Source organism: Clarias gariepinus, chromosome 7 (assembly GCF_024256425.1).
Source record: "Clarias gariepinus isolate MV-2021 ecotype Netherlands chromosome 7, CGAR_prim_01v2, whole genome shotgun sequence".
NCBI classification, from domain to species: Eukaryota; Metazoa; Chordata; class Actinopteri; order Siluriformes; family Clariidae; genus Clarias; species Clarias gariepinus.
This window is the reverse complement of record NC_071106.1, coordinates 11,866,774-11,877,625: the sequence shown is the minus strand read 5'-3', so window position 1 is coordinate 11,877,625 and position 10,852 is coordinate 11,866,774. Positions and strand designations below refer to the sequence as shown.

Here is a 10,852-nt window from a genome sequence, read left to right as displayed (position 1 = left end):
ATTGACATTTCCAAATGTGTGTGAATGAGCATGTGAATGTTGACTGGCCGTGAGGTGGGAATAAATAAAATGGCAATTGTATTACCACAGTAGACTAGTAAGACTACAGATGTTCCTAGGTGGTTGGATGTAAATAAGTCTAATGGGGTATGTTTGCATTGTTAAACCTTCTTTCTTTCTTTTAAAATATCATAATGGGAATCTTTGGGCTTTAATACAACAATTAAAAAAAAAAAAAAAATAATAATAATAATAATAATAAATGTACACCAAATGTAGAAGAATGACCCAAGCTTTATGAACATCTGCCTGAACCTAGTATATAATAGACAAAAAAAAGAGAGCTTAATTAAAGGTACATAGCGTTTTTGACTTTTTGTCGGCACACGTAAAACACTTTTTAAAGGGGAAGTCATGGCGCCAAAGCGCCATATTAGGACCCTTTGTACTCCACACTATTTACTGTCCGTCTTTTTGATCTCGACTCGTACGCGTGTGAACCCGAATTTAAAGGGTATACGTTTCTTCCTCCGCACTAAAACTTACTGTAAGCGTCGTGAATGTTAACGTTATCACTGCGGAATTCGCCACAAACATTGTTTTATTTCTCATCAGGCGGTTGCCAAGGGCGCCCGTTTTGCTCGCATTGCATTGTGGGAGCGCTGCCTTTTCTTCTATCGGGAGGCGCCGCTAAAGCGAAACCGGTAAGCAGAAACCTAGCTGCACAATTAAAGGGGAAATGGGGTAGAAATAAAACTCTGGCACAGTGCTTAAAGTGCCCGGAGAGCTCCTTTAGCCGCTCACTGATGCATCTGGATGCGTGAAAATGCCGCAAAACCTGATTAATGTCTGGTATTTAGTGTTATTATGAGTGTTCTAGCGCACCTCTAATGGCGTGGGGTGCCTTAAGGGTTAAATTTTTCCGCCGCCGACATTTTATAAACAGTCCAGCCTGCATGCACGAGATAAATAAAAGTTTTGATTCCAAGGGGAGAGTTTTATTATTTTATTTTTCTCTCTATACATCAATGCACGTGTAAAGTGTAGTGCATGTGCAGAATATGGGTATGCATGAATTATTATGAGTATTACGAGTATTTTTAAGTATGCCCAGGGGGGAGTGTGTGTGTGTGTGTGTGTTCGCGCTGCAATGGGACGCTCGCTCGCGCACGTTCGTGAACGAGCACACACACACACACACACACACACACACACAATGCAACTTTTACATTTTTATTTTAATTTTGCATTGATAACATAAATGGGGGGGGGGGGGGAATACACACACGCACAGGGGTAAGATCGTGTGATTGATCTGAACACTAATAGTAATACTGCTGTGTGTATGTGTCTGGTAGTCGGAAGCAGACTTTCCCTATACAATTATATATTGTGCAATTGTGTGTACTGACGTGTAGTTGGGTCCTCGGCGTTGGTAATCTTCGCACACGTTGTGTATGTTTTATTAAGCCTATGTGTGTATATGGAGCTCCGCGTGCGCGCGCCGTTTTAAAGGGGAGTAGTGTGTGTAGAGGTTGGACTTGATCTGTTGTTCAAACTATTTTTCTCCACACACACACACGCGTGTGTGTAACAAACCCCCCACCTGTTATCACAGTGTAGAATTTACTCACACAACGTCGGTGTACTAAATATACGTAAATATTTAAATTTAACGTAAAAAACAGTCTCTACCTGGATCGAAATTTAAACCAAAAGTGGGCGTGGCCTAAACAAACGGAAAGGTATTATTATTGTCCTTATTAAAAAAAAACCCTAGCATTCAGTTCTGTAGATATGTTTGCAGGGTTATTCATTTATTTGCTCACTTAAATGTGTGTTTTTAAGTATGTATGAGAGACCAAATAAATATATATATATATATATATATATATATATACAGATTGGGCTGTTCCTAAATTACCCATAGTGTGTGATTGCCCTTACTGTGTGAATTAATGTGTGTGCACCCTGCGATGGATTCACACAATGCAAGGTGTAAATTGCCTTAAGTCTCCTAGGATTGGCTCCAGAGCCCCTGCGATAAAGCGGTACAGACGATGAGATGATGAGATATATCTATATAAATATAAGAGGTTTTATCTGTTAATATCTTTACCTTTCATACATTTCATTGAAGGCCCGAAACCAGTCTCAGAAAAAATTCAGTTTGTATGTATGTCTGACAGAATTTAATGGTATTTTTGCAGTACTAAGATATCTGCCTGAAGTTTAAAATGTGCAACCTTATAAACAGTTATTAATTATTTAATAAGCTTTCTGGTATGATTTTTCTATTTTCTCATCTGTAATTTCTCACTCTCCCATTGTACAAACAGGGAGTGTATTTGACTCACAACAATAGTAGTACAACTTACCGTGAACAAGGTGTAAACAAACTTTTCTATATCCTCTCATTCCCATTGATTGTAATAAGATGAAATGCCGATAGGTATAAAAAGAACTGGTTAAATTTTGTAAAATGTACTGATATTTAGCCACCAATCCTGTGAAAACCAATCCCATATAATGTTGTCCATAACCGTGAAATTAAAGTAAAAAAATATATTTTGAGGGGTTTATCTTTGTGTCAGGCAGAGACATAGCTTAAAGACATGGGCTTAAACCTGAAATAATATCACTTATTACATTAAAGCCGATCAGCTTATTTTTAGCTTTAAGATTTTAACTCTTTCTACAACCATTACCTGTAAAAGTGTGCATTCTTACGCTGCTCCAATATTTCTGCAGCTCCTACTTCTGACTGTCGTATGTGGGCGCTCTGCAGTCTGATCCGAGGTTTTAGTAACAATGCACAGTATGGCATGAAAGCTGACCTTCACCTGTGACACGGTGTGTGTAACACTGGCCGGCCCTGATAAAAGTCTGTGACACGGCCACAGTATGTTATAAAAAGTGATGATGACGCTACCTACTATTAGATTGGGTTAGGAACGATTGTAACACGCCTGAGTTTGAACAACCTGTACAAACATCAGCCACAGACCATCCATACAAACAAACACAGAATTTTAGGTTACACCTCCTCTGCGAGATATCACAGCTTGCAAACGCTTTTTAAAGCCAGCTAAAAGTTTTTCAATTCTTATACTTGGGATTTTCTCCCATTCTTCCTTGCAAAAGGCTTCTAGTTCTGTAATATCCTTTGGTCGTCTTGCACGCACAGCTCTTTTAAGATCTACCCACAAATTTTTAATGATGTTTAAATCAGGGGACTGTGTTGGCTGTTCCAAAACTTTCAGCTTGCGTCTCTTGAGGTATTCCATAGTGGATTTATAGGTATGCTTAGGGTCATTGTCCTGTTGTAGAAGCAATCCTCTTTTCAGCTTTAGCTTTTTTACAGATGATGTGATGTTTGCTTCCAGTATTTGTTGGTATTTAGTGGAATCTATCCTTCCCTCCACGGGTTCAATGTTTCCTGTGCCACTGGCTGCAACACAACCCCAAAGCATGATAGATCCACCGCCATGCTTAATAGTTGGCAGGGTGTTCTTTACATGAAGTGCTGCTTCTTGTTTTCTCTAAACATGCCTTTGCTGATTGAGGCCAAAGAGTTCTACTTTAACTTTATCAGCCACAGCACTTGTTTCCAAAACACATCAGGCTTCTGTAGATGTTCTGTTGCATACTTCTGACGTTGGATTTTATGATGCGGATGCAGGTAAGGTTTTCTTCTGCTGACTCTTCCATGAAGGTCTTGTGCAAAGGTGCATCACTCCTGAATCTGCTAAATCTTCCTGAAGGTTTTTTGCAGTCAAATGGGCTTTTAATTTGTCTTTCTGACCAGCATACGAGCAGTTCTCTATGAGTTTTCTTGGTCTTCCAGATCTCATCTTGACCTCCACAGTCCCCCTGACCTGCCATCCCTTAATTACATTTCTCACTGTAAAAGCTGACAACACTTTGCTATCTTCTTGTAGCCATCTCCTGCATTGTGGGCATCAATAACTTATATTTTCAGAGTCTGACACAGCTGCTTAGAGGAACCCATGGTTGTTAAATGTCTGCAAGTGTGGGCACAAGGATTGAAGAGTCAAAGTATTTGTAAAGCTTTGAAATTGGCATTTACTAATGACAGCTGTTGACATGCATCAGAGCTGATTAAGGTCTGAAACCTTGTAAAAAGAATCTGATTCTCTAAAACTTTTAGGGTGCCCAAACGTTTGCACAATGCCATAATAATGTTTTTATTTTTTATTTTTTTCAATTTTTGTTCCCATTTCCAAGAGAGACTTTTCAATGAAAAAAATCACCAAAAATCTATTATTTATCAAGGGGTGCCCAAACTTTTGCATAAGACTGCATGTGTGTGTGTGTATACACACAGACCAGAGGCAAGAATTGAACCCCAACCCTAGTGGTACAAGGCCACTTTGCAGCCTACATACACATAAAGAGGCGCCCAAAATATATATCCACAAAATATAATAATTCATCATTTTAAGCCAGGTTTTCCTTTACGGGTGCTTTGTGTTTACAGTAAATTATACAGAAAAATTATACACTTATTATATTTTATATGTAAATTTAGCTGAATTTATGTTAATATTCATGTTACTAAATTTGTAAATTATATTGTTCTTAATAGTTTAGTGTTAAAACGCATAAAAAATTATATGTTGCCACAAAAAAAGCCATAAAAAATTGCGAGGGATAATTACAGTTCCCGGGAAATTGCGAGGGTTTCTTTAAACATTTATTAGTTTGGTTCTAAGGAAAAATTCGCAAACGACTGAAGCCGTGAAGTCTGAACCACGACTTTAGTGGGGGTCGACTGTAGTACACATTGACGCCATAATTCAATTCCAGTTTTTTAAACAAAGGGCATAGATAACAATTGTTAAAGTTTGTATACATTTTTTGGGCCTATCTTGTTTTCTTCACGTATACATAATGTAAGAAAAAAATGCTTTATGGTACTTGTTAAATTGACAAAACATACAGTACACACATGTTATAAATTTACCTTACAGCATTGTGTAAACTATGTAAAAATCACGTTAAAGCCAGCTTTTAACCTGCTGCCACTTTGTCTTGTGTTTGCAAAATCTATATCACTGTTCACTTGAGTGTTCTTGAGTTTAACTCTGTGTTGGCCATTTTCCATTGTCTAATATTATACTGATTTCTAGTCACATGACTGTACGCTTTCGGAAATGTTCGAGAAAAACATTCAGTCATTAAAATAATTATACGTTTGTTGTGATTATTTGAGCTAAAAATATAGGCTGAATGCATAGTTTGTAGCAGACACATCTCAATATCAACTGTTGAAAATAATTCATAATGTAGAAACTAATAAAAATCAGGAAATAGCATGGAATTTGATGTTGTGTCCAAAATTTTGACTGGTAGTTATTGTTTCTAATAAGAGCTTCCTTTACTTGTCTTATTCCTTGTAGACTACAGTAATACCATTACCTTATTAAACAGCGATGTTTTATTCGAGAAATCCCCAAATGTCTCTTCTAGCGATGTCTCTGTATACAGTTATGTTTAACGTTGTGGAACATATGCAGGGTCTTAACATTCCTGATGTTATTAATAAAGCAGCTATAATAGCAGTCATTAGCTGACCACACTTTTTTTTTCTTTTCGCTTGAAGTAAAAATCACATTACTGAAAAACTACACAGTGAAAACACTTCTGTCTTTAGGTCTCTCTCTTACTCTAACTTTACATTTTCAGAGAGAGAATGATGTGTGTTGGACACAAGCTGACCACGGACTGTTAAAGCCCCATAAGTATGTTATAATTGCTTATTTTGTGTTGTGCCCTCTCTCTCTCTCTCTCTTTCTCTCTCTCTCTCTCTCTCTCTCTCTCTCTAGCTGCTGTTCTCTAACACGTCGTGTGGACTGGTGCGGGCTCCGTTAATCTCTCTCCACCATGTCAGTGCGGGAGGCTTTTAACCCAGAGAGTTACGAGTTGGATAAGAACTTCAGACTAACGCGGTTCACAGAGCTTAAAGGCACCGGCTGCAAAGTCCCTCAGGATGTGCTACAGAAACTTCTGGAGTCGTTGCAGGAGAACCATTTTCAGGAGGATGAGCAGTTCCTTGGGGCAGTTATGCCCAGATTGGGTTTGTAATTGTACACATTACTCATATGGTAGTTTAGCCACTATTTGTGCTGCATAATATATATTTCCATAGGTTTGTAAAGAAAAACTTACTTGGTTGGCTGCAGGGTCATCAGAGCTAGAGTATTTATGATGGACTCGGCTCAAGTCATGTTGATGCTCAGTGTGGTATTTAAATGTTACCTTAGGTGCGTTTTAGGTTTGTCAGTGTGTGTGACTTTTTGTTTTTTCACAGGCATCGGCATGGACACCTGCGTGATTCCTCTGAGACACGGCGGCCTTTCACTTGTACAGACCACAGACTACATCTACCCTATAGTGGACGACCCTTACATGATGGTAAATTGCTTCGCAATACACTTTATTGAGATATTACAGGTATATGTAGTCCCCTACTTAGAAACATTAGATTCACAAATTTCCACAGATATGAACGGACCGCAGTTCTATTTTCGGGTTCAATCATGTTTAATTCGGAAGTAGCTCACTTGTATTGTACAAAAAAATAGACACTGAGATACCAGATATCAATATTTACAGTTATAAATTTGTATTTATATACAATATTTTCAGTGCGTAAGTAAATGTAGAAAATGTCTAAAGTTCGGTGTGTGTGTGGGGTGGGGGGATTACCAGTTTCAATGAATCAGTTCATGAGCATGGTGATAGAAAATGGTTGTAGTGTAAAGCTCTCCTGGTGGTGAATAATCCTAATTTCGTAAAAAAACAGCTTTGAGAGAATATGGTTTTTAACTTCAAATGGTTTATGTAAATGTTTTTTAATAGGATTCCTCGTGATTTAAAGGTGCAGAGACAACACTAACATTTAGTCATGCTTTACATTGTATATTCATTTCAAAGTGGTATAAGACTCACTTTGTCGGACTTTAGCGCAAATGAAACTTACGAACGCGCTCAAACTCGTATCAGGACTTCTGTATCAGGATTTCTTTCTATAACTTTTATATATTGTATTTGTTTTAAAGACAATTAATTAATGTAATTGTCAAAGAAATGGTAAATAGTACTTTATAAATGTAAAATACAATCTTAAAACACTTACACTCTGTACTTTTTCCTCAGGGCAGAATTGCGTGTGCTAACGTCTTGAGTGACCTGTACGCTATGGGAGTGACCGAGTGTGATAACATGTTGATGTTGTTAGGCGTCAGCAACAAACTGTCAGAAAAGGTAAGACGTAGAAACACGGAATAACAGTTCTGGTTATCCGAGTGAGTTTCCTCGTGCTGACATACTTCCTGACGTGTGTTGGTGTAGGAGAGGGACAAGGTGATGCCGCTTATTATCCAGGGTTTTAAGGATGCAGCAGAGGAAGCAGGCACCTCGGTGACCGGTGGTCAGACTGTTGTGAACCCCTGGATCGTACTCGGAGGCGTGGCCACGACAGTCTGCCAACCCAATGAGTTCATCATGTGAGCATTTTTATTTGCGTCTCTTTCCTTTTTTCTGTATCTGCCTCATTTCCTTTTCCATTTCTGTTTTTCAGGTGATGAGGTTTCTCATTATTAAATCAGTGCACTCGCGTTTTATGTGTTTTGTTCTTGCGTGTTTCTGTGTTAAAGGCCAGATAATGCAGTGCCAGGTGACGTGTTGGTTCTGACGAAACCTCTCGGCACTCAAGTAGCAGTTGCAGTGCATCAGTGGCTGGACATCGTGAGTCTGCTTCCGTTATTATCTGTAGGATAATGTGTATTGTAGATATTCATATTGGAGTCCTAGCCTTGAAGCCATTGCCTCATAAGTTTTGGCCCCAGCTAATTTAATTTAATGGAGATTTATTAATATAGTTTTAATGTTAAAGCACATGTTATTGAATATTTACTGTAAAGAATGATGTCATTAGCTGTCTAGGTCTTTCATGTATAGAGGTCCAAACACTATTGTTGATAACAGCAACATTATAACATTTTTCAAGCACAAAGTTGATTGTGTTTTCTCTCTCTCTCTCTTTCTCTCTCTCTCTGCCTCTCAGCCAGAGAAATGGAACAAGATCAAGTTAGTGGTGACACAAGAGGATGTGGAGCTAGCCTATCAGGAGGCTATGTTGAACATGGCAAGACTCAACAGAACAGGTCCGTAAAGGACACTTACTAACTTTAGCTTTCACGCCCACAGTCCAATCACACATATCCATGCTAATTTTCCTCCTCCCGTGTCTTTGTTCTCCAGCCGCAGGTCTGATGCACACGTTCAACGCACACGCCGCCACTGACATCACAGGCTTCGGTATTTTGGGTCACGCTCAGAACCTCGCCAGGCAGCAACGCAGCGAGGTCTCCTTTGTCATCCACAACCTACCCGTCCTCGCCAAGATGGCCGCCGTCAGCAAAGCCTGCGGGAACATGTTCGGGCTAATGCACGGCTCCTGCCCCGAGACCTCAGGTCAGAAATCTTTAACACTCAGATCTCATGATCTATAAGGATGACAATCACCCGTGACCAGCTGATACGATATTATAGAGACACTTAGGTGCAGTTTCGATTAATATTGTGATTCTGTAAAGTGTTTTGAGAGCGATAATGAGTGGGTTTCAGACCAATTCGGTGTTTTGATACTGGTGTAAGTGTGTAATGAGTGCATTTTGAGACTAATTCTTAGAATTTGGAGAAAACAGCTAATTGTTTTTAACACCATAAAAATGCATTTCTATTGCACCTTTTGGAAAACTTGCGCACTTTGCACAGAATCAGAAATGCTAAAAACTGATTGGTAATGAACTGTCGAGCTCAAAACCTGCAAATTCCAGTCACTGCCTGATCAACTAGTGCATCTCTATTATAAATGTAAAAACAAAAAAAAAAAATGTGGTGATACTTGAATCGGCATACAAAAGAATCTCTTGTAATCTAGTTGACACAAGTGTTTTTTTATACAGTGTAATACTGTATACACCTTCGACCTTACCTTATGCATCACAGTATAAATGTAATATAAAATATATAATATGTAATATAACCAACATTATATATATTTGTATGAAAAATATCGGAAAACACTGCGCCACATAAAAATCTGATGGGGTGGGGGCGAGGGTAATTTCTAAGATAATACTAATCCCGTGCATAAGAGCCCCAAACGTTTTCCAGCGTGAATGTGATTGTAAAAAAACTAGTGGAAATCCATCCCAGGAAAGCTTATTATAACTGCAAACATGAAATACATCTGGAATGGGACACTTAACAAGCACATATGGAGGTAATACATAGATAATATATTGAGTAGCATAAATCAGATTAGTGCTGTAAATGACTTTCAGTGCATGTGAATGAGTAGTCAGGTATTTTTATTTTTTATTTCTTTATTATTAAAGCTACTAATCAGTTTGCAAAGAATAATAATTAAGTCCAAGCTCAGTCCAGTGACGGATCTTTACTCTGAAAGTACTGTATGTTATGATTAACAAAGTCACAATGTAAACCAGAAATGACACAAAGTAAGGCAAAAAAAAAATTCTATGGGATTAGGGGGTTTAGACAAAAGAAAACCTACACATCACGCGTGTACACATGTAGATCAAAGTGCGTTTAAGGATGTTATTGGAAAAATGTCCCCCAACTTCTGTAAACCCTACGGTCTTAACTCCACTCAGCTTCTTTAACAATGTTTGTCAATATAGACGTACTCAGTCCCTGTCAGTTCACACTTGACTCCCACTCTCGTCTGTTTTTCCGTTGCAGGAGGTTTGCTGATCTGTCTTCCACGTGAGCAAGCCGCTCGCTTCTGCGCCGAGATCAAATCTCCAAAATACGGCGAGGGCCACCAGGCCTGGATCATCGGCATCGTAGAGAAAGGCAACCGCACAGCCCGCATTATCGACAAGCCGCGCATCATCGAGGTCGCACCCCAGGTGGCCACGCAGAACGTCAACACCACCCCAGGAGCTACATCCTAAAGCTGAGCCCACGACCCCTGAACATTTTACCACGCTCTAGCTCCACCACAGCGTAGAAACACACACCGCCTGCCTACCATGACATTACGGCAGATACTACATGGACACACTTAAAAACAAAAGTAACAGGGAATCAATGTCTTTTTTTTTCCCCCCAGTAAGTTTTCTGTTACTAAACGTTGCAGAAGCACCCAACTTTAAGGCAGCTTCTACAGTAAATGAAGAGTATGACGATAATCTGATACTGTTGATTCTTTGTGAATCTCTTTGTGAATCTCTTCTGCTCCTCTTCAATTGGAAATCATGTCCCAGTAAATCTCTAACGACCCACTGACACGCGTACATTGTAGCAATATATATATAAAGTTTTGATTTTGACGCTCCATGTGCCAGCAGTAGTTCAGACTGTAGCTGATATGTCGAGCGATAGGGAAAAAAAGTGAGTATATATAGTTTTTTTTTTTGTTTTTTTGTTTTTTTATAAATTTTGTCTTTTGTATGATATTTTCCTGGACTAATCTAAATAAAGTGACCCTTGCCTGGTTTTTGAATGGGCTGAAAGAATCAGAACTAAACACCGTCCTGTATCTTTTAAGGTGTGCCGTGTCTACCCATGATGGTAGTGTGTTGACATTTTGTCAGCGAATGTAAACAGTGGAGATGCAGTTTATATATTGTAGGACGTTCACCGTTTGGTACAGACGTTTCTGGGATAGAGTTAAGGTTTTATATTCTATGAAAACCCCATTATTCTTTCTCTGTCTCTCTCTCTCTCATCTACCAACAGTGACATATATCTCTATGCCCCTTAAATAAATCTGATCTTTTTTTTTTTATTA

The 10,852-nt window shown here is 38.8% G+C and overlaps 1 protein-coding gene across 1 annotated transcript; it reads left to right on the top strand.

Annotated features, from left to right (window-relative positions):
- The first annotated feature begins 636 nt into the window (after window positions 1-636).
- On the top strand, window positions 637-10,852 carry sephs1 (selenophosphate synthetase 1). The gene is made up of 9 exons (XM_053500018.1): window positions 637-704; window positions 5,850-6,100; window positions 6,335-6,438; window positions 7,183-7,290; window positions 7,378-7,532; window positions 7,683-7,773; window positions 8,093-8,192; window positions 8,290-8,502; window positions 9,799-10,852. Exons 2-9 carry the CDS (start codon window positions 5,908-5,910, stop codon window positions 10,011-10,013), a joined length of 1,179 nt encoding a protein of 392 aa, XP_053355993.1. The 5' UTR covers window positions 637-704; window positions 5,850-5,907; the 3' UTR covers window positions 10,014-10,852.